At 41.2% G+C, this 27,936-nt stretch overlaps 2 protein-coding genes across 4 annotated transcripts in view; one reads left to right on the top strand and one right to left on the bottom strand.

Moving 5' to 3' along the window:
- tacr1a (tachykinin receptor 1a) overlaps positions 1 to 27,936 on the bottom strand; it is a 170,864-nt gene that overhangs the window by 77,727 nt on the left and 65,201 nt on the right. The window lies entirely within an intron of this gene.
- LOC129164486 (uncharacterized) lies at positions 13,378 to 26,954 on the top strand. 3 transcript variants are annotated; one of them, XM_070546343.1, is made up of 6 exons: positions 13,378 to 13,718; positions 15,919 to 15,985; positions 20,730 to 21,748; positions 21,834 to 21,989; positions 23,339 to 23,437; positions 26,112 to 26,954. In XM_070546343.1, exons 3-6 carry the CDS (start codon positions 20,741 to 20,743, stop codon positions 26,409 to 26,411), a joined length of 1,563 nt encoding a protein of 520 aa, XP_070402444.1. In that variant the 5' UTR covers positions 13,378 to 13,718; positions 15,919 to 15,985; positions 20,730 to 20,740; the 3' UTR covers positions 26,412 to 26,954. The 3 variants fall into 3 exon arrangements, with proteins under 3 accessions (XP_070402444.1, XP_070402443.1, XP_054600876.2); XM_070546342.1 differs by having other exon boundaries at positions 13,378 to 15,985; XM_054744901.2 differs by having other exon boundaries at positions 13,378 to 21,748.

Genomic DNA, 27,936 nt, shown 5'->3' with positions numbered 1-27,936 from the left:
GTGTGTGTACTCGCCTCTATCTGCTTAAATGGACACATTTTAACTTTTAACTCATTCACCAGCATTGATGACTAAAGTTGTCATTTGCACCCCCCCCCCCCCCCCCCTCTCCCGTCTGGCTGTGAAGCAAACAGAATTGATGTCTGAATGCTGGTGACAAGCCTAACAGAATTACTCTCAGGTAGAGCATCAAAGCGTTTGCTTTTAATGTCACGCCTGATACTTAAAACTTTATTGTTATTGTTTTTGAATGCTTTTTAATTCCGACCAGACAAGGAGACAGAGGTGAAAGAGAAAGGAAAAGACAAAAGGTGAGGAGAGAGGGGGGAAGGGGGTGGGGGGGGGTTCCACAAAAATAAACAATAATGAACAAGAGTCTGCTTCTAGACCTGCAGAAAGAGAAGGGAAAAAAAACAACAAAAGAAAATGGGACACAACAATACAACAAGATCAATCTATCACTGCGTCTACTTGATGAAGAAATATATAATCAACATTGTTTAAATAAACAATCACACGATAATAAATCACAGTGCATTAAGTGCCCACCATAGCCTTAAGACATGTGTTGAATGTGCCCAAGCTCATACTTATGAGAGCACCATGTGAGCACCTGTGTGTGTACACGCGCTTGTTTATGTAAGGTTTCTCTATAGAGCTCCGGGAGTTGACGTCACTTCTCCCGGCATGCAACAGTTCAAATCGAAACGACACCATCTTGGCAGGTAGAAGCCGGCAGCTGGACTATTTGTTATTGTCAGAAAACTCAATCAAACGGGAAATATGGTAGATTCCTGTTGTGCCCCAGGATGCAGAACAGACGCGGACGACATAAGGAATGAGCCATCTACAGGATTCCCCAAGATCCGGAGCGCCGCAAACGTTGGATCATTGTAATAAAACGCGCTAGTGACCGGGCTAAAATGAAACTGTGGGATCCCGAGAGTAAAGGTTTTCGCTTATGCAGCGACCACTTCATATCAGGTACTTAAACCAATGTTTCCTCAGCTGTATGGTATTTATTTTAAATGCTTTTATTACGATTCTTAGTGGGCTTCCTAAACTTATTTTGGCGTGGCTTTTTCTGTCTTATTACTCATAGCAACAAGTAAACGTCACGTAAAACGTTGCCTCGTGATTTCTGCGTGCTGCCGTTTACGTGTCTTATGATGACAGCAATTAACCGGCTAAGCTGTATTTAATTTTTAAGCAATGGTTGATCAATTGTCAGATCACACATAAAAAGCACTTTGGATTGCTATTATCTGTCTCACCGAGACAGATCTCAGACAGATCCTGAGATGCTCCTGCCTGACATTTTTATTTTATTCACGGAAAACAATCAAACTAGTGACTGCTCTTGGCGTTCAGTTTATACATTCAAACAGCACAGCACTCTATTTAAACTACTTACGTGTAAACCTGTTATTTGTCCATCCATCCATTTTCATCCGCGTATCCGGAGTCGGGTTGCAGGGGCATGTAGCGTCGAGAGGCCGAGACTTCCCTCTCCCCAGCCGCCTGAGCCAGCTCTTCCGGGTAAATCCCAAGGGGTTCCCGGGCCAGGTCTGGTAAGAAGTCCTCTCCGACAGCTTCTGGCGTTTTTAAAAAGTATCCCAGGGGCACGGTAAGGGTCGGAGATGTTTAGTCTATTTAATTTCTGACTATATAAAATGATTTCTTCGGTTTTAAAGTGTGAAGTAAACTCCGACGAAGTAAAATCCAAGCTGATCTCGTTCACGTTCATGTGTTTGTTTACCTTTTTTTACCTGCCAAAATGGCGTCTACTAACTGAGAGTCACGTGAGGTCCGGAGCTCTATGGGAGCGTCCAATAGAGAGTGTGAGGGGCCACAGATCTGCCCCCTAAAGATGTGTAGGAGATGGGGGAAGCTCCAAGTCCCAGAGATCCAGGAGCTGCCCCAGAGCACAGGAACCCCAGGGAGACTGCGACCAGAAAAGCCCCTGACCCCCTCGAGAGCCGTAGAGGGGGGGAGGGGGGGCACAACCAGCAGCCGGCAGAGTCCCGGAAGACATCGGCGGCAAACCCACAGGCCCGCCCGCAGCCTCCCACCCCCTAGCCGGCCGAGCCCGGGACCCAGCGACCCGGGACCCAGGGGCGACCACCCCCGCCGGGGACCCAGCAGAGCCCAGGCACCCAGACCCCACCAGGCAGCCACCGGGATTGGTCAGGCAGACGCCAAAAATCTTAAACTCCCTGAAAATGACTTTATCACTGAGGTCATTAGATTTACAACTTAGTAGGCACAGATTAAATGAGCCTCTTTCAACAATGGAAGAGGTCTTTTGCTGACACATCTCCTTTTACTTAATGTGAAGTAATCTATGAGGTCATCTGATGGTGTTACTCCTGAGCTGAGGACAGCCAGGCTACTCAGGTGTTCTTGTGCTATAGACGAGCCTCAGGTTGAGAAGCTTCAGCAGAAGCAGCTGGAACCAGAAACCCATCAGACTAGCAGACTAAGATTTAGCACGGTCAAAATGGGAAATTCCACAATGAACCTAATGTAGACATGACTACAGCTAATGATATGATTATAATACAATGTGAAATCATCTCTCTCTCTCACTAAATAGACAGACAGACAAATTGAGGCCAATGTGTATGGATGTTTGCCTACATATTATGTATAAACACCAATAACAGTACTACCACTTTGCTGTGTTCTTGCTGTGTTGAAATTCTAATTCCATCTTTTAGTTCTTTTTAAACCACAGAAAGGTTTTATTTACTTTCAATGTTTTGTTTGCGGCTGCAAACATCCTCAGAGCTGAGCTGATGGTGGCATCACTTCCTTCTCCGTTTATCCGAGGGCAGCAGAGGACGTTGTCGCCCTCTGCTGCCCGCTCTCCCCTCTCCGACGATGCAGTCCCATGCACGATCCAATAAGTAAACTCCATCGTCTCTGTTCATGGTCCCACATCCACGTCTCCTTATCTCTATAGCTTCTTTTATCCGTCTTTTGTATTTCTGTTGTTCGGTGTTTATGATCTTTGTGTTGTCCCAGTCCATTATATGGTTTTCTCTCGTGCAGTGATCTGCTACGGCTGACTTCTTTATTGTGCTTTCTGCTTCTTCTTTTGCTGCTCTTGTGTGTTTTTGACTTGCCTCTTTCTCGCACTCCTTTCTATGTTCTATTGTTCGTGTGTTGAGTTGGAGTCCGGTTTCTCATATGAGAGGGAGAGAGAGGGAGAGCAGGTAGCAGAGGGCGACAACGTCCTCTGCTGCCTGTGGATAAAAGCAGAAGGAAGTGACGCCATCATCAGCGTCAGCCTGCGATGTTTGCAGCCGCAAACCAAACATTGCAGGTAAATAAAACCTTCGTGTGTTTTAAAAAGAACTAAAAGATGGAATTAGAATTTCAACACAGCAAGAACATACCAAAGATGTTTAAAGAAAAATACGGACAACAAGGGACAAAGGACTGCCGCGGCTTGGAAAGTTTACATCAAAAACGCGCACGTCTAAGAAACCACCTTCGCTTCAATTTAAGATGCCGGGACGAAAACATAACGCCAACAAGCCTACAGCTAAAAACACTGATCCGGACCAAGACAGCAAAAACATAATGGGCAGAGCACAGAGAGCACTACTCAAGGAAAGGATAAGAAACGTCATAACCAAACAGAAGCAAGTAGAAGACGAACTGGAAAGAAGACACCTGGACTTAAAAAAGAATTACAAACTTGATAAACAAACGGAGGAATTAATTAAAGGACACATGATGGAAAAACAGGAGAAAGAGTTCATAAAAGTAAAAGAAAGACACATAAAGAAGTTAAACTCATCAACAAGAAAAAGAGGGAGGAAATACAAGATAACACCACACAAAGCTCATGGGTATGTAATATTTCACAATACCAACGAACAGAAGCAGAAGAAAGCATATTGAAAAAAGGTTTAAACGTTGCAGTAACACCAAAGAAAATACCATATGTAGCAACAGAACTAGCATGTCAACAAATCACAGATGAGGGAAAGAAAGCAGAACTTAGAAATAACATTGTTGGGATATTAAAAAACAGCCAAATTCAACACAGCAATATTACAAAAGAAGAACAATCAGCCATGACAGCATTATCCAAAAAAGAACAGATAATTATTCTACCGGCAGACAAAGGAAGAACCACAGTGGTTATGGACAAAGAAAAATATAAACAACAGATGAAACAGATGTTAGAAGACAAAAATACCAACAAAATACTTAAAAAAGACCCAACAGAAAGCATTTAGAAAAATATGAAAAAATTACTGAAGCCACTACAAGAAAAAGGCAAAGTAACAGAATAAATGTACAAACACTGGATTCCTACAGCAAACATAACACCAAGAATATATGTAATGCCAAAAATACACAAACAAAACACCCCACTTAGACCAATAGTAGATAGCATAGGTACACCAACATACGACATGGCAAGAGATATCAGCAAAATCATTAGGTAACATAGATCAACATTGAAAAAAGAGCATAGAACTGGCAAAACGACTAAAAAAGATCGCAATAGAAGACAACGACATACTCATCTCACATGACGTCACATCCCTGTTTACAAAAACACCAGCCCAAAAAACCATAGACATAGTAGTTAACAGAATCAGACAGGACAAGACTTTACATAAAAGAACAAACCTCACAGCAGATGACATAGCACAACTGATAGGACTGGTAGCTAACTCCACTTACTTCACATAGGACTGGTAGCTAACTCCACTTACTTCACATATGACAACACAATATACAAACAACTGGAAGGCTTCGCCATGGGTAACCCGTTATCAGCCACCCTGTGCGAGTTTTTCATGGAAGACCTAGAGCAAAAAGCCATAGCCACCCCCCCCCACCCCCCTCCAAACTGCAAAATAAAACTATGGAAACGCTACGTAGACGGCATACTGGACATCATACCAAAAGGACGAACAGAAACACTAACACAACACTTGAATAACATTGATGACACAGGCAACATAAAGTTCACTCATGAGTCAGAAACAGAAGGCAGCATAGCATTTATGGACATGAACATAACCAGGCAGACCGACGGGACCCTAAACATAAACACATATAGAAAACCAACACACACAGACCATTATCTATAATGGACATCAGAACACACACACAATGACACAATGCTAATGCTAACTACAGCACAACTCACTTACAAGCCCCGACTGCTACAAGGCTGCTTTTATAACCTACAGCCACAGAGCTGCTATGTAGTACTTTTCTGAAATACGTAGCTGAAGCGACAGGAGAGATGCGCATGCGCTGACGGCCGATTACCGGACACAGCAGCGTTTGAAGCTGATGGCAGCTCGTTAGCAAACATTCACAAACAATTCAGATGCATTTTTGCCTAATTTAAAAACTGACAACGCAAAAAAATAATCTGGTAAGTATAACTCGCTCAATCTGGAGGTAAGTGAAGAAAATTTAGAAAGTTTACAGAACTTTATTGACGGAGTTTTCGAGTTATTTGTTATGGGTCCGAAGAAATCAGCAGGTGAACCTGAAACACCTGGGACGAAGCGGAGCCGCCCTCAGGACTCGCCTGAGGCCTCATCTCCCCGGAAGGACATATTGGAATTATTAGAATCCATAGATAAACGGCTTCTGGGATTTGAGGGGCGTCTTCATCTGCTTGAGGTTCTGCACCAGGAGTTTCAGAACCTCCGCCAGTCCCTGGAATTCAGCCAGGAGCAGGTGGAGCGGCTCGCTGCTGAGAACGCGTCTCTGCGGGAGTCCGTTTCTTCCCTTGAGGAGGGAATGACGCGGATCACCCAGGACAACAAAACTCTGAAGGAGACGGTTTTGGACCTTCAGGCCCGTAGCATGAGGGATAATTTGGTGTTTGCAGGTCTGTCGGAGGAGGTGGGAGGGGCCGAGGACTGCGAACGCACTGTTAAACACTTTCTCCAGACCCAAATGAAGATACCCGAAGAAACGGTAAAAAACATCACCTTCGACCGAGTACATCGCCTTGGAGCTAAAAGAGGGGACAGCAGACGACCTCGTCCCATCGTGGCTAAATTTGAACATTTTAAGCAGAAGGATCTGGTTAAAAGTCACGGAAGAGAGCTCAAAGGCAAAGACTTCAGCGTTAATGACCAGTTTCCTAAGGAAATCCTGGATCGGCGCAGAGTTCTCTTTCCGCTGCGTAAAAAGTTTATCCAAGATGGGAAGAGAGCTGTCATCTCAGTGGATAAGCTTTATGTGGATAATAAACTTTACAAGGAGCGAGGAGTGACAGACTGGCTGTATTAGCCCAACATCAGGTCAGACCTTTATTTTTCTTATCAGATTCACTGGGTTTGAGCACGTCAGTAATAAACAGCTGCTAGATCCGTGTTTTAGATGATGAGTTCACCTGTTCATCATCACCTCACACCCCATCACCTTTTCTTTTTAGTTCTTTCTTCTTTTTTAACCTGTTTCTGTATTTTCCTTTCCTCTTTTTTATCTGCTTCTTTACACCTGTATGGCACAACCACCCAACTTTCCAACACTGCGTCAGACTCCACACACACACACACACGCACACGCACGCACACACACAGACACACACATGCACACACAGACCCACCCACACACACACAGGAACACGCACACACACACACACACACACACACACACACACACACACACACATGGATATATTTAAGTCACAACACAATATCATAATTTATGCATCAAATAATACAACCACAAACACTGTTGAATCCTTATTATTATTTACTTTTCTGTTATTTATTAACATACTATTTTATACATTTAGATACTTATTCCATCTTATTCACATGAAGGCGTCATATTTTAGCTACTCACACACACATCTATGGGTGCACTAAGATTTGTCTCATGGAACGTACATGGAACTGGCTCAAGAGATAAAAGATTAAAGATTTTTGATCAGTTAAAAAGAATGCAAGCAGACGTAATATTATTACAGGAGACTCATAGATCTGCCACATCGGCAGATGAACTTAAAACACCTGAGTTTCCCAGCATGTTCTCTGCCTGCTATAACTCTAGGCAAAGAGGGGTAGCTATTTTAATACACAAAAACATCAATTTCACAGTACTGGACACAGTTTCTGATCCAGAAGGTAGATTTATAATGTTAAAAATAACTATACAGAACCAACGCTTATGTATTGTGAGCATATACTGTCCAAATATTGATGACCCTCCATTCTTTCATAATTTTTTCTCTGTACTCTCCGAACACTTGGACTGTCCACTTATACTTGGAGGTGATTTTAATTTTTGGATGCATTCCTTAGACAGGCTCAGTACAGCTGGGACTCGGCGCAATTGGCAATCCACTTATATAGTTAAACAGTACATGAGTGATTATGGGCTTTGTGATGCATGGCGATCTCTTCATCCTAACCGTAGAGAGTATACTTTTTTCTCACACGTCCATCACTCTCACTCACGTTTGGATTATTTTCTAGTCAGCAGCTCATTGCTGGCTGACATTTCAGACACTGAGATACACCCTATTGTTGTCAGCGACCATGCTCCGGTTTCTTTAACTCTAGTAAACAAGAAAGCAATCCCACCAAGCAAAAACTGGAGGTTTAATACATCACTGCTTAAAGATGAAGGTTTTATAGAATTTTTTAAAAAGGAGTGGGCTTTATATTTAGAACATAATGACCTGCCTGGAACATCAGCATCTATTCTCTGGGAGGCAGGAAAGGCAGTGATGAGAGGTAAAATAATCTCTTTCTCATCACATAAGAAAAAAACAGAAAATAAACGTATCCAGGAGTTAGAAGAAATCATTAAGTCTTTAGAGACATCCACAGAAGAAGAGTTACTGAGCAAATTACGTAAAGCTAAATTAGAACTTCATGGAATTATTGACAAAAAAACACAATTTTTAGCACAAAGACTACGAATAGAAAACTTTGAACATAGTAATAAATCCGGTAAATTTCTGGCCAGCCAATTAAAAATTAATAAAGAGAAAACTACCATATCTGCTGTTAAAGACTCAACTGGGAATATAGTTTATGACCCTGAAAGAATAAACAACACTTTCAGAGACTTTTACCAAACTTTGTACTCACCACAGATAAACCCATCAGATGACGAGATCGATGAGTTCCTTGATAGGATAACACTTCCTAAATTAACAGACAGCCAAGTTGCAGTCCTGGACTCGCCACTAACATCAGCAGAGCTCCAGGAAGCCCTTAAATCCATGACTAATGGGAAAGCTCCAGGTCCAGACGGGTTCCCAGCAGAGTTCTACAAAGAATTCTGGACCATTTTGGCTCCAACATTTTTCAGAATGGTGAGGGAAATCGAAGAGAGCGGCAGATTACAGCCAAACATGAACTCAGCCAATATTAGTCTCTTGTTAAAACCAGGCAAAGACCCAGCATTTCCAACCAGCTATCGCCCAATTTCTCTTATTAATGTTGATCTCAAAATAATTTGTAAAGCCCTGGCAAAAAGATTAGAGAAGGTAACCCCCTTCTTAATACACCCTGACCAAACTGGTTTCATAAAGGGTAGACAGTCGTCCACTAATTTGCGTAGATTACTTAATTTGATAGATTTCTCTTACAGTAGAAACATAGAAACTAGTATATTATCTCTAGATGCAGAAAAGGCTTTTGATAGAGTTAACTGGAAGTTCTTATTTGCAACTTTACATAAATTTGGTTTTGGGAACTTCTTCATAAACTGGCTACAAACATTATACAGTTCGCCAATTGCACGTGTTAGGACGAACGACCAAATATCAGCTAGCTTCTGTCTTCAGAGGGGGACCAGGCAGGGATGCCCACTCTCCCCCTCACTGTTTGCTATCTTTATCGAACCACTAGCAGCAGCAATTAGGCAAACAACAGGTATTAAAGGGATAAAGTGTAGTAAAATAGAACATAAGATCAGTCTTTATGCAGATGATGTTTTACTCTTCCTCCAGAATTCTCAGTCGTCTCTGTCTCATTCAATAGAACTGATAAACTCTTTTTCAAAAGTTTCAGATTACTCTATAAACTGGTTAAAATCAACAGTTCTACCAATTAATTTCTCTTTTGTCAATTTACTTAATACTCAACTGGAGTCAGGTAATATCACATACCTGGGAATTAATGTCTCTCCCAAGTTAGCAGATCTAACCAAATTAAACTACATCCCACTTTTAAAGAAAGTGGAGGATGATCTTGCTAGATGGAAATCCTTACCAATATCACTGATGGGAAGAGTTGCTACAATTAAAATGATGGTCTTACCCAGAATAAATTACTTATTTTCAATGATCCCAAACAAACCACCAGCTGACTGGTTTAGATCTCTGGACTCCTCAATTACCAAATTCCTCTGGCAGGATAAACCTCCACGAATTAGCTTAAAAACGCTTCAGAAGAGCAAAGACAGAGGAGGACTGGATCTACCCAACTTTTATTATTATTTTTTAGCCAACAGGCTGCAATATATACCAAGATGGTTGCAAGATAACCCACTAGATGAGTCCTGGTTAGACATAGAACAGACAATTTGCAATACGATAGAGCTTTCAGACTTACCATTTATTAGCTCAAGCGTAAGAAAACATGAAGGCTTCAAAAGTATTAGTATCAGCACTTCTCTGACAGCATGGTGGGAGTATCTTAAAATGACAGAGTCTTCACTAGTACCATGCAGACGCACACCTATCTGGAATAATCCTGATATTTTGCAAAATAATAAAATGATGAACCTTCTGGACTGGAAAAATAAAGGAATCCTATACCTGGAAAACATATATGAAGGATTGGACTTCATCCCATTTAATAGAATAGTCTCCCAATTTGGAATAGAAAAGAATAGCTTTTTAGAATACCACCAAATCAAATCTGTAGTCAAACAAAAATTTAAGCTCAATAAAATAGAATTACAAACCCCGCCAAGGGTTTTAGACTTCTGCAATCTCAAACCCCCTAAACTACTGTCTAAAGTATATAAGACACTGTCCAAAATAGACGATAGAATAGCAATCCCTATTGAAAAATGGGAGGTGGATCTATCAGTCAGCTTTGACCAGAACTTCTGGTCCCAAACTTGTTTAAAAACTTTTAAAATTATCAGACACCCCAATTTACAATTAATTCAGTACAAAGTTCTACACAGAGTACACTATACAGGTCATCGGATGTTCAAGATGGGGTTTGTGTCGTCTGACATCTGTACACACTGCACAAACAACATTCCTGACAATTACGTTCATGCACTGTGGTCCTGTCCACCTGTCCAGGAATTTTGGGGTAGAGTATGTGAAGACCTGTCAAAGTCTCTGAAATGTCATATCCCAATCACCCCCTCTCTTTGTTTACTGGGAAACCTGGATGATGTCCCGATTGAAAAATCTTTGGTTCACGTGGTTCTGACTGCCATATGCATCGCTAAGAAAACTATCCTCTTGAATTGGAAAAATAGAGAAAATCTCTGCATTAACCAGTATAGAAATCTTTTGTTAGATCATATTGCACTTGATTTAGCCTCTGCTTCCACTTCAAATAAATCTCTCTGGGCTCCTTTGATCGGTTCCATCACATAGCGGTGATGGGGGGCCGTTGATGATGTCCTGCGGGATGATGTGGGTGGGGGGGTGGAGGGTCTGAGTTTGGAGTATCTGGATGTTCCCTGGGGATGGGTTCACTGGGGATGTCTGGCACTGGGGGGCTGTTCCCCCCCTCTGGAGGTGCTTGGGTTGCCTCGGGGGGTGTACTGCTGGCGGTTGTGAGTGGGGCCCCTTGGAGGTCTTGGCGGCGGCCATGGGTTACTGCCTGGCGGCTGCATTGCCCCTGGGTGGGTCTGGGTGGGGGCCTGGGGGCTCGGGGTGTTGGGGTGGCCGGCCCCGTGTGGGGATCTGGGCTGGGCCTTGGGGGTCGGGTCCCTACATGTACGCTGCCGGGAAGAAGGCAGGAATACGCAGAAGTACCTGGCCCGGGTTCGGGGGCGTAGGGCAGGCCCTGGCTCCTCTGTTGTCCCATCACAGGGGAGGGGGAGGTCCAGGAGGGGGAGGACCCAACCTTACCTGGATGTCTTATGTCTTATATATTCTGGAAGTTGTGCAAATGCAGGGATGGGCATAGATATTCTGCTGGGGTGGGGCTGGGTCGGCTCCCTCGGGCTCTGTGGGGCTCTGTGATGCTGCTGCTTTGGGCCCTGGCAGGATGGGCTGGGGTCTCCATGCCCTGGGTGGCGGTATGACAACGGAGGTGCCTATTGGGGTCAGTGGGGGAGCTGGCTCCCTGGAGGGCTAAGCCCTACCAGCCATTCCTCCCCATCCCCGTTTATTTCTCTCCTCCTGCTCCCTCACATCATCACACAAACATGCACATAGGACCTTGGGGGGTGGACAAGTCGAGGAGTGCGGGTATGGACCCCATTTCCGCATTCCTGTGGCTTCCTGCCCCCCAATTTTATTTGCACCTTATGCACTTCCACCGACGACATTCCACTCAAACATACACTTAGGGCCTTGGGAGTGAGCACATTCAACGGCACTTGGCAGGGGGAGTTCTCAGCCTCCTCCCAAGTGCCGGTGCCCACTTCGAATTTTAAACTGCATTTAGACACCAAGGGCTGTGGGTGCAAGTAGGGTGGTGCAGTGGCATCAGCTGGCATAGGCCAGAAAATGCCCGCACTGCCCGCTCACCACAGCAATAGAATACACCTCATTAACACACAACACTATGTTGGAGCAGGTGGAGGGAGACCAGGGGGTCTTAGCACACCTCTGTTGTTGCTTGGCTGCCTGGGGCTGGAGACTAGGAGGGAGATCTGGCCGTCTGGTTGGGGTCTGGGGTGGTGGGTTGCTGTGCTCGGCGGTGGGCGGGGGAGCCTGCTCATCAGCACCCCAGCAGAAAGGGTCAAACTCTGGTAACCGGTGGTGGTTGTACCCCATGTGCAGCATTACCGGGACCAGAGTGAATAGGGTGTGTATGGGGAGCATGAATGGGTGTCCGGCGTGTATTTTTGTAAGTCTTTGGTTGTATGTGCATGTGTGAGCATGAGGGAGGGAGTGTGTGACTGTGTTTGTGTATGACTGTATATGTCAGGTGGGGCCTTTGACTCCTCCCTTCTCCTGGGACCTCCTTTGATGATATAGATCTTCGTCTCCCCTCCCCCCTGTCACACCTGGTGGGGGTGTGATGCCTTGGTCTGCCTGAGTGTTCGTGGCTCCCGGGTCAGGGAGTTTAAGATTTTTGGCATCTGCCTGATCAATCCCGGTGGCGGCCTGGGGGGGTCTGGGTCCCTGGGCTCTGCTGGGTCCCCGGCGGGGGTGGTCGCCCCTGGGTCCCGGGTCGCTGGGTCCCGGACTCGGCCGGCTAGGGGGTGGGAGGCTGCGGGCAGGCCTGAGGACTTGCCGCTGATATCTCCCGGGGCTCTGCCGGCTGCTGGTTGTGGCCCCCCGGGGCGATCCTCTGTGCCTCTCGAGGGGGGCGGGGGCCTTTCTGGTTGCGGGCTCCTTGGGGTTCCTGTGTTCTGGGGCAGCGCCTGGATCTCTGGGACTTGGAGCTCCCCCCCGTCTCCTACGCGTCTCTGGGGGGCAGATCTGTGGTCCCTCACACTCTCTATTGGACGCTCCTATAGATAAACCTTACATAAACAAGCGCGTGTACACACACAGGTGCTCACATGGTGCTCTCATAAGTATGGGCTTGGGCACGTTCAACACATGTCTTAAGACTATGGTGGGCACTCAATGCACTGTGGTATATTATCGTGTGACTGTTTAGTTAAACAATGATTGATTATATATTTCTTCATCAAGTTGACGCAGTGATAGCTTGATTTTGTTATATTGGTGTTGTGTCCCATTTTTTTTTTGTTATGTTTTGCTTTTTTCTCGTCTCATTTTGCAGGTCTAGAAGCAGACTCTTGTTCATTATTGTTTATTTTTGTTGAATCCCCCCCCCACCTAACCCCCTCTCTCCCCACCTTTTCTCTTTTCCTTTCTCTTTCACCTCTGTCTCCGTGTCTGGTCGAAATTACAAAGCATTCAAAAACAATAACAATAAAGTTTTAAATATCAGGTGCGACATTAAAAGCAGACTCTTTGATGCTCCACCTGAGACATTAAAAGCAGATGCTCTGATGCTCCACCTGAGAGTAAAACTGTAAGGCTTGTTACCAGCATTCAGACATCAATTCTGCTTGCTTCACAGCCAGACAGGACACGTTAAAAAAAAAAAAAAAAAAAAAAAAAAAAAAAAAAAAAAAAAAAAAAAAGAAATACGTAGCATTGTTCTTGTTAGCCATTAGCTAAAACTGACTCAAAATAAACGTGTCCTATAATTTTGAGCTGAAGATGGTGCTAGACTGATGTTTGTACACTGTAAATACTTTTTCTGGGTGTAGTACATGCAAAAAAAAAATTTAAGTTATTTTTCTCGGAAAATTTAATTTAATTTTTTTTTAGCATTTTAAACGTTTTCCATACTCAAAAACTTCTACAATTTTCCCAACTCAATATTTTTGGGAACAATTTTGATTAGGTTGGACTTCAGCGTAAATATGAGTATGTAAAACTCAGTTATTGGCTTAGATGGAAGATAAATGCCAGAACCCGCCCATTTATCCTGCAACGGAAGAAGAAGGCACAAGGCACTGACTGTTAAGCGGGACGGTCCATTTTGGAAGAGCGTGCATGCGCAGCCGAACTTGTGGATAAAGCTTTTCAAAAACTTGTAAGTAACTATTTTGACTATTTTAAGTTAATGTGTAGTCAAAATGTCACATCTAAACGATTTATATGATTGTTTTTAACTGCTCAGGCTGCTCTTAGCTAGCAATGTGTACTAATTGTCGGCCTGTTAGTTCACCATGTGGTCCGCTTTGTTACTATCAAACATCACTTTTGTGTTTATTTCAGAAACCATCATTTTCGGTAGGCTGTCACTCTTATATAGTTAATTAATGTACTGTTTTGTGGGCACTTCTTAATGTTTATGAATTCTTACAGAGCAGATATATAGCTTTAATTGTGCTTGCCTGCCTCACAGAGCTGCTTGCAAGTGTATTTTGAACTGCTAGTTATCATAACTAGCCGAAATTTGAACCGACAAATGGCGCATCGGCCATCAGCTTGTGAAAACCACGGGGGGATTTTTTACGTTTTGGTCCCGCTTATCTCCATTTTATTTATTGCTGGGGCTGTATTTTCAAATTATATGCTGCTCTTCCTGTTTCTCGTCTATGCCGTTAATTTTCTGTCCTTCACACCCGCTCGTGTGTGAGTGAGAAACGGAGAAAAAAAATGGAGAGACGAGAGGCGATTGATCTGCTGGTGTGGTGTCGAAAATATGGAGAAACTCTTGTTTGAAACTCGGTACGCCGCCTCTGTAACGTCTGCGTCTGCCACACTCGATGGATTACGCCACCGTCACGTTTGCTCTTTGTAGGTCGACTCGTCTGACTTTTCTTTTTTGTTTTAACTACAATAAATGTCTGTTTTTAGTTATCACTCCCATAAGATTGCTTCTGACTGCAAAAAAGTGTTTAAACACCGCGTGGGCCATTTAATGGCAGATAAAATCCTTAAGTAAAGATGGAATGAAAATAAATAGCAAAATTAAAATATCAATCAATTTATGGCACAACTACAGTGCACAACACCTGATTCTGATGAATTATAAACAAGAAAATGTTAATAGACATCTTCATTTAAAATTCACGAGGTAATTCACAACAAGTGTTGTTTTTTATTCACGTGTCACTGTTTTGCTTGCCTATATTAAAATAATTCAGTGTAATTAAATCATATTAAGGGGTTTATGCCATCAGTTTGGCCAATATATAACATTTAAACCATAATACTCTTTTTTTTCTTTTTTTTTTTAACAAACTCTGAAGGTGATGTACTTAAAGATATAAGTGACTCAGTTCTGAGCGACAGGCGTGCTTGACCATGAGTTACAGAGACAACATGCTTATCGTGGGCATGTGAAAAAAAGTTTTAATGCTACATATTGGCCAAACTGAAGCAATAAACCCCTAAAATGACTGAATTACACTGAATTATTTTAACTGAGGCAATTAAAACAGTGAAATGTGAATTTAAACACGTTAACACTTGTTAAACTTGGTGAATTACCTCACAAATTTTAAATTAGGATGACTTTCTTGTTGATGCCATCAGAATTAAGTATAGTGCACTGTAGTTGAGCCACGGAGTGATTTATAATACATTTAGGCAACTTTTCATACAATCTTTAAAGATTCTATCTGCCTTAAAATGATTTCCATGGTGTTTAATTATTTTTTGCTCTTTTAAGCAGGTTTATGGAGAGTGACAACTACTAAAAATTAACATTTAATGTTATTTTGTGGGAAAGCACATGCTTTTCTCTTTTTCAGCAGTTGGCAGCAGATGGCAAACTTTCTCCTTAACTCATTCACTGCCATTGACGAATAAAGTCGTTATTTTAGATCCAACCATTAACTGCCAATGACATGTTTTTACTGTTTGGGCATCGGAACGAGCCCACACGCTGAGAGAACAAACATCTGAGCTCTACGTCACACTTCACATGATCAGGAAGCAGAACGTCCATGTGTTAGGAGATTGTTTTGGGCCGTTCCTGGAAAAAAACTGAGGCGCGAACCGGAAAAGCGTCTGCAGATCACAGTTCGGCAATGGATTATGAAAGAACGGATAACACTCGAAACACGCGGATTCTTCCGATGTAAGAGGTGAGTCTCCTTTTTGTTTTGGTTGTTTTGGCGTCGACATCATCCTAGAGCGCAACGTTCTGTGACTCATAAAAAAACAGTAAAAACAGTGAGAAAGGCTGGCAGTGAAGGGCTTTACCGATCAGGTAATGGCTGGCAGCGAATGAGTCAATATCATTCAACAATTAATACATTTTTTCTTTATTTTTTCTTTAGAAGAACATCAGATCTGCGTAATTGAGGCAATTCCACAAAAAGTTGTCTTCTTTGAAGATCACATTAGGTAAGTTAAGGTCAAATATTTTAGTTTCACTAAATATATAAGTCAGTTAACATTCTGTTCTTTCTTTCAGTAACAGCTAGGGTTATTTTGAAGTGAAGGTGTATGACATTTGTAAAGTTTTAAGTATCAGGCGTGACATTAAAAGCAAACGCTTTGATGCTCCACCTGAGAATAAATCTGTAAGGCTTGTCACCAGCATTCAGACATCAATTCTGCTTGCTTCACAGCCAGACAGGACACGGTAAAAAAAAAAAAGCGCTTCCTTGGCTAAAAGCTGTTTTCTCATATTTATATACGCTCCAATAAATGCATTAAATGTAAGGCTGCTTGATTAAGTGAAATCTAATCTCTATTACAATTTGGATTTGAAATAAACAAAACGCAGGCCGTTCGCCTCCTTGTGTCTCACGTCAGAGCGGTGGGGGAGGGGCGGATATTTCGTGGCCGTGGCAGTGGAGTTTTAGGCATGGTGCAGCGCCATGCCTGAGCCTATATAGGGGAAACACTAGGAAAGTGAGTGATGTGCGCATGTACAGCATGATCACGTTACATCGACTGATCAATCATAAACTTTCCTTGGTGGAGCTAACTCACGCACCAGACAATCTGTTTTACAAGCAAAATAATTTCAAGATGGAGTGAGCCATATTTAATGTGGATTTGTGTTTGATCAGGGCTGCAAACTCCCATGCAATGAATGTGAGACATGTGTTTGACTATTTTCATGTCCCCTCCCACCATACCTCCAAATTATCTTGCTGGATAAAATAAGTTACTCTATCTGAGCTAAATTAAAGCTTCTTTCCGGAGTATTTCTCTTATCTGATGGCACCATCTAGTGGCTGGCAAGCATATCACACTGAAAATGTGTTGCTTTGTTTGTTAAAGATCACTACTTCGCGTATCTGTTTGTTTATGTGCTTCTGTAGCCAAAAACACACACACATATATTTGAATGCCTGTTTGAATGACTTTCATTACTACAGGCTGAGATAGGAAACAAGGATTTACCTCCAAGTTTTAAACATTTAATTATGTTTAAATTTAATAACTTCTCAAATTCTGTGACTTTTCTGACTTGTTTGCCCAAGAAAAATAAAGTTAAAGAGATTGAGTCATAAAGGGCAACAATCAGCCCCAAATTATTTGGTAAAAAAAACAACGCAAATAGATAAATAAACGAATTGTAAATGTTACCGGTGTGACTGTAGTGTTTTCACATCTGTTTTCTCGCCGGTTTGTTCCAGTTTACCACCTACTCGGAAATTTTAACTTCAGAATACAGTAGTAGATGTGACAAAAACATGTTTATTTTACAAGATAAACTTTTAAGGGTGCATCTAAAATCAACGTTAAGTACAATTATTTTCCGAGGTACATGGAACGCACCATGACGTCCATCCTCCACACAGCATAGACATAAGTGTAGACGCCGCACCAACCACTGCTGCATATGTTTGGCAGAATTTGCGGGTTCTAATTTTTATAAATTCTATGTAACAGGATGTTTTAGCTAGTCTTTAGCTCCGGAGATACTCCGTGGAGATCTGGAGCTAGAACGGCAAAAGAACGTGTTAATAAACCCGTTCACGCACTCCAGAACGAACACACTCACTTTTACGTTCGTCAGGCAAAACACAAACGAGTTCAGCTTTCATTCATGAAAAAGACGAACAAATTCACAAACCGTCGTTCAATGAAAGCGTTTGGGCACAACACTGATGAGTAGTATTAGTATATGTGTGTTATCAACTTTCAAAATATTGTAAAATAATCTAGATCTCAATTTCAGTCATAATAATCGTGATAACAGTTTTTAGCATAATCAAGCAGCTATAACTATATGTATTTATTGTGGGCAAGTAACAACTTAAAAGTACCTTTATAAAGCACTACTTCAAATAAACCAAACTACTGTTCCCAAAAAAGACTTTTATGAGTTAAAAAAAAACCTAAATACCTATGCTATCTCTGTGTATATGTAGCTTTATTAACTTGCACAACGATAAGCGATGCTTTTCTTTTTATTACAGATGGGATGGCCCTGTAAATTGTGCACCAAGGTTTTACCAGTAAAGACTGATATTTTAAAGCATTATAGACTGCATCATGGAACCTATGGACACAGTTGTGCCTTGCCCTGTATTCATGTAGAATGCCCATGCTCTTTTAAAAACTGGAGTTCCCTTCGTTCTCACTTATCAAGATCCCATCAAGCAGTTCATTCCCTCAAGTCACAAGTAGATGTTTCTTACACCTGCATATTATGTCAAAAACAAGGATTCCCAAGTGAAAAAGACTTTTTTGAACACCTAGGTCATCATCTGAAGAATAACGAGACTGTAAAGTGTGTCTTCACAGGGTGTAATCACCAAACAAATATTTATGGGACTTTTGCAACACACAAACACAGAAAACATACTCCACATTCCTTAAAGGATTTCAAACCTGGCATTATCTGTCAAGGGCAATTGCCACACACAGAAGAAGCGCTAGTATTTGAAACGTATAGTGGGGTTGGTGATCACGGTGAAGGAAATTGTGAAGTGAGTAGGGCTAATACACAGTCTGAAGAGGAAGATAGAAGCCTTCTGGTTATTGATTATATAGCATCCCTCTTGTTGAAATTAGAAAGTGTTCATCTCGTTTCAGTTCGGTGCATTGATGAACTGGTAGATGATCTTTACTTTATTTCAAGTTCTGCTACAAAATCATCAGTTAGAGATATTGTTGTTTCACATCTAACAAAAACAAATCAAACCATAGATGAGACATTTGTTTCATCTCTTGTTGAAGAACTGTGCAAATCAAATCCTCTAAGCTTAGCACTCAATAGTGGTGGTCCTCTGTCTTCATCGTTCAGGAGACGAGATTATTTTAAAAAAAACTTTGAAGTAGTTGAGCCTATTGAGTGCATCCTTGAACCAAAAGAGAAGAGTTGTTTTCAGTATGTCCCAATTCTTCAGTCCTTGACTCAGTTATTGGCCAAACAAAATATAAGAGAAAAGATTCTAAGCAAAGAACGTGAGTTACCATCAACTTTATACAAATCATATCGTGATGCTACTATCTATAAAGATAATTCGTTCTATTCAGAAGAACTACGAATTTCTCTTCTACTGTATATAGATGATTTTGAGATTTGTAATCCACTTGGAACATCAAGAAAAAAGCACAAGATAACAGCTGTATACTGGACATTTAACAACAACCCTCTCTCATCTCGATCCACTCTGAACTCTGTGTACTTGGCCCTTTTATGTAAAGCCGTAGACATAAAAAAATATGGCTATGATCAAGTACTTGCCCCTTTGTTGAAAGACATTGCTATCTTAGAACAGGATGGGATCTACATTTCGACGTTGGGACAAAATGTAAAAGGAAGTGTGCTTTGTGTAGCAGCAGACAATCTGGGAGCACACTCAATCAGTGGACTTGTTGAAAATTTTTCTGGACCATTTGTTTGCAGATTTTGTCTTGGTCAGCGATCAGACTTTCAGATAAAGGAGGTGCGGTCAGGTGCATTTCCTCTTCGCACCAAAGAGGAACATGCGTCGCATGTATTGACCATTAAAGCAAATCCTGCTTGGACACATTTTTATGGTGTAAAAAAGTCTTGCCCATTGACTGAAAATCTGAAGTACTTCCATTGTGTCACTGGCTACCCACCTGACATACTGCATGACATTTTTGAAGGCATTGTTCCTTTGGAACTGGGTCTGTGCTTCAGTGTTTTCCTTTCTAAGAAATATTTCTCATTTATTGAGCTTAACAGTGCTATCTTGCAGTTTCCCTATAAATGGGCTGATAAAACTGATTGTCCACAGGCATTACCTGCAAACCTTTCCTCAAAAAAAAAGCTAGGAGGAAATGCTCATGAAAATTGGACCCTCATACGACTCTTGCCATTTATCATTGGGCACAGAATTCCTTTGAATGATCCAAACTGGCTTTTGCTTATGTCTTTAAAAGACATTGTTGAACTTGTCGTTGCTCCAGTCCACAATGAAGAAAGCATTGCCTACCTTGACTACAAGATTTCTGAACACAGATACAGATTCAAGGAAGCATTTCCTGATGAAGATTTCATCCCAAAGCATCACTTTCTGGAGCATTATCCAGGATTGATCAAGGCTTTTGGACCTTTGATAGCTTTTTGGACAATGAGGTTTGAAGCGAAACATAGCCAGTTTAAACGAATAGTAAGGCATACTGGCAACTTCAAGAATGTCCTTTTATCCATGGCTACAAAGCACCAACTTATGATGAGCCATTACCTGCATTCTACAACAATTGAGCCTGCACTTGGTGTTGTTAGAGTAAAGTCAGTGCCATTGGATGTCCTGCATTTAGATATTCAGGCATCAATCAAGCATCTTTATCCTTCACATGATCAAGTACAGCTGGCTGACACAGTCACATATCAGGGAACAAGATACACTCAAGGCATGATTGTGGCCTATGGTTCTACTGCAGGTCTTCCTGATTTTGCAGAAATTATTCAAATAACTATTTTTGCAGAAAGAGTGCATTTTATTTTGAGGACACTGGTGTCTTGGTTTGATGAACATTATCGTGGATATTACTTGGAGAGGACAGATCACACAATTCTCATTGAACAACAAAGCCTTAGTGATATATGTCCTCTTTCAGCTTATGTTGTTGAAGGAAAGCGCATGGTGACTTTAAAGCGCCACATCTGTCTCAGGTGTTGAGAATCATTGTATCTTTTCTCTGTCTTCAGTTTTTCAAGACATGGAGCAAACTGTAAGATTCCGCATCCTAATTGATGATCAAATAAAAAAAGTTACACTCAGCAGTGGGGTACCCTCAACTGTGGCTGAGTTGGTTGCAGCAGTCAAGGAAAATCTGTCCATCCCCACAGATATAAGTCTTCAGTACAAAGATGAAGATTTTGGTGACTTCTTCACCGTAACATCTACAAATGAACTGAAAGATAAAGACACACTTAAAGTTGTATATGCACCTATATGCTTAGATTTGACAGTTGCTGACCAAGAAAGCAACTGTGATGTATCTGTGATGTCCTCCTTTGACAGTGACAGTGCTAGTGGCTCACTGGATTCCCAAGATACTGTCATTTTGAGTCAGTCCACCTTTGAAAGGCAGAACCCCTGGCCTGCTGTGTTTCCCATTCCAACTTTTTCACACAACACTGAGCTTGCTTTGAAACAAGGCAATGAGACATATTTAAAAGAGGGCACCCCGATGACATCACCTGGTTTCAGATCTGACATCCTTGAGCGTCTGGCAGAAGCAATGTTTTCTTATACTGCTTACCCTGATGATGCCCAAAGAAGTGCTGTAGCACAGGCACTAGTTGAGAAGCATCCCTGCTTGAAGGAACCAGGGTCTTTTAATGGAATTTATGGATGGCAGCAAAGCCTGAAATACAAATGTGGAAACTACCGCACAAAACGTAGAGCACTGGGAAGTCCTGAACTCTTGATCAACTCATTGTCACAAAAGCCTGGTGATGAGCAAGAAGTTGCTAAAAACATCAAGAAAGCAAAGAGGGCAGAACTTAATTACCTTCCTCCACATCCACCTGGTGAAACAGACGACACTCTTGAGAATATGAGGCTTGAAATAATAACTGCCAGCAAGAGAAAAGACTGTGGCAAAGACATAAACTACCTGATGACCAGGACATACAGCTTGAGAAGAAAAGAAGTGGTTTCTCAGTCCCCAAGGGTGACAAACTTTATGGAAAGATGGCCCGCTCTCTTCGATACATTTCAGGTCAATGATTATTATTCATGTTTTATTACTGTTCTTTATTTACTTAGTTTAAAGCATTTACTGATAATCATTTGCATTTTTATAGATAAATGCAGAGTTCCAAAGGTGCACTGCTGTTCCTCTACAGTCTACATTCATGTCTCAGCTGGATAAATGTACTCCAAAGCTCCTGGATTTGTTCAGTGCCAAGGGAGGAGCAGTTGGTCAGCGCATCAAGAACTTATTGATGGAACTGATACAGGTGAGTTAAAAAATCATGGTATTACATTAAGTCATCTGTATTCATTTTCAGTTTGAAGTTTTAACTTTGGTTTCAAAGCCCTGAACAGTCCACCTGTCTGAGCATCTAACCCCATACATTAGGGCTGCTCAATTAATACAATTTTAATCACGATTACGATCTGAGTTTTGAACGATTATAAAAACAAAACAAGCCTCCTGCTCATGTTTCACGTGTGAATCACTCCCGGTTTGGACTGAGCTCATGGGTAAAACACTGCTATTTTGTTAGGTGCTGCGTTCAAGTCCAGTGGAAAGAAGGGGTAAGATGTGACTAGGGCTGCCACAAACAACTATTTTGATAATCAACTAATTGCCACTTTTGTTGACCATTAGTCGACTAATCACGTCATGCAAAAAAGTATAGCTTTTTCCACAAGATGCTTAATATAGCCATCATTAGCTACTAGATTGAAGTGTTATCATTTATGTGCCATCTAATAATAAAGACAAGATGATCGCTTATCAAACAACTTTAAATAACTTTCTAACCTGTTAATACAAATGCTACACAGTAAAGGGAGATAGGCACCAAAAACCAAAATAAAATGTATTTTTTTTTAAAAGCGCTCATAGAATAAACGTCGACTATTAAATTTGTAGTCGACTACTTTGTTTAATTTCATTTTGTTGATGTCATCATGAAGAATCGACTAATCGTGCCAGCAATAGATGTGATCTAAATTGTGTGGGGCAAGGGCTTTCTTGTTTGCCAGCCACAATTTTTGGAATGTACACATATGTGCAGTGGGCTTGATTGCTTGCTTGGTCTAAATCCATAATGAAGTTATATTTCAACCATTTTGCTTTAGGTCAGTGATCCCTACTTATAACTTTTTGCTTATGTGTGGCTGTTTTTCGATGCTCTGCTTCTTTTTGTGGAAATTTGGTTATTATGATGCTTTTTTTGTTTGTTTGTTTGTTTTTCTCGCTGTCATCTTTTTTGTCGTCTACGTTTATGGTGCTTTTTTGTCTTTCTGTGCAGTACTTTGGTAAGTTGTCATGCTGTTTTTTAAACTGATTTATTGTATGGAAGCTTAGTTAATGCTAAATCAAAAGTTACTTTCTTACTTCAAAAGATCGCAGGTGCAAAAGAAAGCAATTTGATGTAAATAAAAATTAATAAAAATAATGCTACGTCTAAATTATTAGACCTTTTCTATTGATATCAACCTTTTACTGGGAAATACCACTACACACGTTTTGTTTGAATGTGTATGTATCAAAAAATTGTGGGTAGTGTGTCAAAAAGAGACTTTTTTTCTGTTGTCAGAATTTTAATTAATTTAATGACTTTTTCATTAACTTTAGGACACAAATGTCTCCACTGTGCAGAAGAGAGACGTAACTCTGAGATGCCTCATTGAGTACATGGGAGAGAGTGGACAGGAGCTCATCTCGGACTACTATGTAAGTAAATTATTAGGGCCAAGATTGAATCAATCTGTTGCACAAACTGGATTTGATAAGTAATAAAATAGGCTACCCTAGTTTTGCATAGTTGTTTTAATAAACATCCACAAAGTATAACCTCCAGGATGATTGAGCACTGAAATTCAGCCGTTGCGCCTGAGCCTATGTAAGGGAAACACTGATGTGTGCAAATGCATCTGTGTGTCTGCTCTGTTTTCACAAATATCCAGTGAGTTATGGGGAGTCGCTGTTCATGTTAACGAGCTCACTTTAACGTTGATTGGTCAAATATACGAGCAAGTTAAGTTTACGTTTACAACAAAATAAACAAGTTTACAAATCGTTCAGTGAACTCTTTAGGCACAACAATGCCATGTTGTACTTGTTAACCTTTCCCTTCTCACCCCCAAATTCCACTACCTCCGCTCCGCTGCGCTCCGCTCCGACACGAACGCCGGAGCAAAATCGGTCCCGTTCTAGTCAATCAGAGCAATTCCACTACTGCGGCCGTGCGCCGCCCTCTGTTCCGGCGTCCGGCAAAAATAGAATCGATCCTATTTTCACCGGACGCCGGAGCACCTCCGCAGTCAATGGACAGAAATCACAAACACCCAACAGGAAAAGGAGCAAGCAGAAATTCCGTTTTTCACAATACATCGATAAACAAAAGGCGTTTTTTGTTTCATATGCACAGATTTAACAACTTTTAACAACTATCAGTGGTGGCTGAAGTTTAAATGCACAAAAATAAGCCATAAATACAGTTTCCACTATCAAAGTAGTCACACTTTGTTGATCCAAACACTGCTGATCTCTCAACACAAATGATGGGCAGATTAAACAGTTCATGCCGATGCTTCTCCCACACAATGGGTGTTTGGATCTAACTTCCGCGTTTACTGCTCGGACTGTATCGCAAGATCTCGAAAATCCCGCGCATGCTTGTTTGCCCACCTCAGGTCTCCGCACCGGAGCGGAGCCGTTGTAGAGCGGGTACCAGTAAAAATTGAGTTCGGAAGCGAGCGGCTGCGGAAGGCGGGGGCGGACCGGAGCGGAGGTAGTGGAATTTGGGGGTTAGTCGTACATTTGCAGGATTTCCCCCAGCGCTTTATAAGCCAGGCTTTGCTTGGCCACCCGACACGAACGGCACAACAAAACTAGAGCCCTCCATCATCTTATACTGGTGAGAAACAGCAGCGGAACGTGTGCAGGGAACTCCAGCAACAAAGGAAGAACTCAGCACATTACAGTCCTAATAAATTTAATACATATTAGAGAAACATTTTAACCAAAAAACTCATCTATATTACTGACTGTTGATGTTGAATTACAGTTCAAATTCCATAGCCATCATCCCACACTGATGAAATTTATCTCCGCATTTGACCCATCCCGATGAAGGGGAGTGGTGAGCTGCAGCAGTGGCTGCGCTCGGTAACTATTTGGTAGTTTAACTCCCCAATCCAACCCATTAAAGCTGAGTGTCAAGCTGGGAGGCATTGGGTACCATTTTTAAGATCTTTGGTATGACCTGACCAGGAATCAAACCTCTATCTCCAAGTTCCAGGGCAGACACTCTACTACTAGGCCAGGGGTCGGCAACTCGCGGCTCTGGAGCCGCATACGTCTCTTTCATCCATCTGATGCGGCTCTCTGCTTGTAAAATAATTAATGAATATTTAATTACAATGTATTTTATTTTACTGCATTCATTTTTTATCTGTAGCCAATTCTAAATGTAAAGATTGTCTATGTAAACCTGAACAGGTCACCTGCTTGTGCGTAATCAAATGTCTCTAGGCGCTTTCTGAGCTGAAGAGGATGTGAGGTTCTGGACCGTTCCTCAGACAGGCTCATGGATGCGTCGTAGTGTTGGAGACAGGAACAAGCGCTATTAAGCCAAAGATTCATAATCAGGGAACATTTTCTAAGTGACTAGTCTCTGAGAGACCGGGTTTAGAAAACACAGAATCTTCCTGCATGGTTCTGGTTCTGCGATGCGTTCCAAGCCCCCGATCTACACATCTTCAGCTTGCTGTTCACCATACGCATGCGCTGACGGCGAGCTGCGCTGAGCTCAGTGTCCATCTCAAATGTTCTGATGGTTATCTTTTCCTGATTGATGTAGCTACCTCCACGATGTGTGTAACGATAAAAATGTCAGCGCATCTGTAGGCTTGAGATTTCTCCGTCAAAATAAACACTCAAATACAGGAAATATCCGGTCCGTGCGAACCCTGTCATTTAACTATTTTGCCTTCTTGTGAAGATGGTTGCAAACAGAAACATTAAACCTGATTAACACCAGAGCCACGCACATTGCGCCGTTATCTCAGTCAGTGCGAATGAGGAAAATAACAGAACTGATTGGATTCTTGGGTGTGAAAGGTTCGGGAGCAAAAAAGAAAGGGCTCACGGGCCAGATGTGGCCCGTGGGCTGCCTATTGAGTACCGCTGATGTAGATGAACACATACAATTTAAAGCTTTTTTTTATTTTATTTATTTAATGTTAGCTCTTCAAGTCATGCAGCATTTGCATTAAAAATGCCATAGAAATTAATGTTACTGAGACACAAATAAATCTGGCTAAAAAGTCAGGAACTGATGATTTTGGTATTTGTGTTAATTTTTTTAATTGATGTTTTGCCATTGTCTTTGTTTGTCATTAAGGGAAGCCCAGAGACCAGCGTGCACGAGGACCTAAAACTGCGCAGCATGATGATCTACATTTGCCATGATCCAGATGCTGTAGGAATAATCATCGAGGGAGTGCCGGTGCTCACTAATCTTGGCAGTCTAGCCAAAGCATGCAGCATGCTTCTCGGTCTGACATACGCCCTGAACCTCCAATATCCTACCAAACTTGTCAAAACGTTTGAAGTTTTTCAGAGACTTTTTGTGGGTCTTGATACACTCCGCCCAAAACCAAGCTCCAGGTACATGACTCTGAAAAACAAACTTCTTACCTAGGCAGCCAACTTGAGTGTGGCCCCTACACTTCTGAACAGCAGGTCTGTTGTGTTCGTTCAATAATAAAATGTGTTTTTCAATGACAAAAGGCAATTGTTCCAGATATTGCTCTGGGTTGTCATGTGACAGTTTTTTTAAGCTGAGACGGGTTCTGTTCAAAAGTAGTTTGGATAACACTTGAAAATTACTTGTTAAATGACTTGTTCTTTAAAGTGAAATGTCAAGTATATAAACAACAAAACACCACAAATTTTGAGAGGTTCAGCTGTACTTCATACAAATATGTTCATGTATTTTTCGATTGAAATGCTTCCAGATTTTAGGTGGAAAATGCTTCATGTTGTCATTGACAGTATGAGTTTTGTGAGCATAGGTCTCACACCGTTCCGGTGTTTACTGTGATGTAAATGTTTTACAGTAATATGTGTATGGCTTGTAAAAATCTTTACAAAAGTTGTAAGATTTACAATTTACAAATCTTGTTAGTATTTACTTCAGTGCCACTGTTTCAATGATTTTGGAAAAATAAATGTTGAAAGTGAACTATTTACAGCTTCACAGTATTTATCATTATTTACTTTTTACATTTTAAAAACTGTTTTAGTATTGAAAAGTTGAATTAAATCTAAATAATTTCAATTTTTGGTTTATTTTTTGGAATAACATCAAAGAAAGGTTTCAGTTCATATAAAATAATGAAGATTATTAATTTTTCCATAGTCCAAATACTAAGTTTAACAAACTTTAAAAATTTGTTTGGGAAATGCTGCCTTGATTATTTTTGAATAATTTAAATCTCACAGGTTTTAGTGTAGAAAAAACGTGAAATTATTAAGTTGTACCTACTTAAAATAATAGTTAGTTGACCAAACTCAAAAAAATTGTTTGGAAAATCTTGACTTAATTTTTTGGAGTAATTTGAAAGACACAGGTTTTAGTGTAGAAAAAAGGTGAAATTATTAAGTTGTACCTACTCATATTGCTGGTTAGTTGACCAAACTTACAAAATTTGTTTGGAAAATGTTGCCTTATTTTTTTTGAGTAATTTGAAAGAAACAGTATTAACAGTGTAGACAGAATTTAGAGTTTTCAAAGAAAACGCATCAAAATGCAAAAATAATAACTACACATGTCTACAACACTATTAGACACTCATTTATACTAGTTATCAGCTAAAATAAGTTGATTTTGATGTGACTTGCTCTTTAAAGAGGTTTTGCTCCGGATGGCCGGTCCGAAGCTTTCTCAAGAACTGACTCACTGTGAAGTGAGCTCTGTTTTAACAATCATCATATTTTGATTAACTAACAAATCAGAAGTTGACAGGTAAAAAGGGTTTTACCAACAAACCTCAGAACACACCTTGAGTCAGATACAGGAGTTCTGACTTGTGGAACAGAAAGCAATGTGTCATGATATTAGTTTAACCATGTCATCATCACGTGTCTGAGTGTGTGAGCTGTCAGTAGATAGTGATTCACTAGTTAAATCTAACTTTACTGATCATAACATAATAATATTCATT

This window comes from Nothobranchius furzeri, chromosome 17 (assembly GCF_043380555.1).
Source record: "Nothobranchius furzeri strain GRZ-AD chromosome 17, NfurGRZ-RIMD1, whole genome shotgun sequence".
Classification (NCBI taxonomy): Eukaryota; Metazoa; Chordata; class Actinopteri; order Cyprinodontiformes; family Nothobranchiidae; genus Nothobranchius; species Nothobranchius furzeri.
Note: the sequence above shows the minus strand (reverse complement) of the source record. Positions and strands in the feature narration are given on the sequence as shown.

Excerpts from the sequence above, each read along its gene's own strand:
- LOC129164486 (XM_070546343.1), top strand. The coding sequence starts at position 20,741 with ATGGAGCAAACTGTAAGATTCCGCATCCTAATTGATGATCAAATAAAA. Across the intron at positions 21,990-23,338 it reads TATTGATGGAACTGATACAG|GACACAAATGTCTCCACTGT; the intron begins GTGAGTTAAAAA and ends CATTAACTTTAG. Across the intron at positions 23,438-26,111 it reads AGCTCATCTCGGACTACTAT|GGAAGCCCAGAGACCAGCGT; the intron begins GTAAGTAAATTA and ends TTTGTCATTAAG.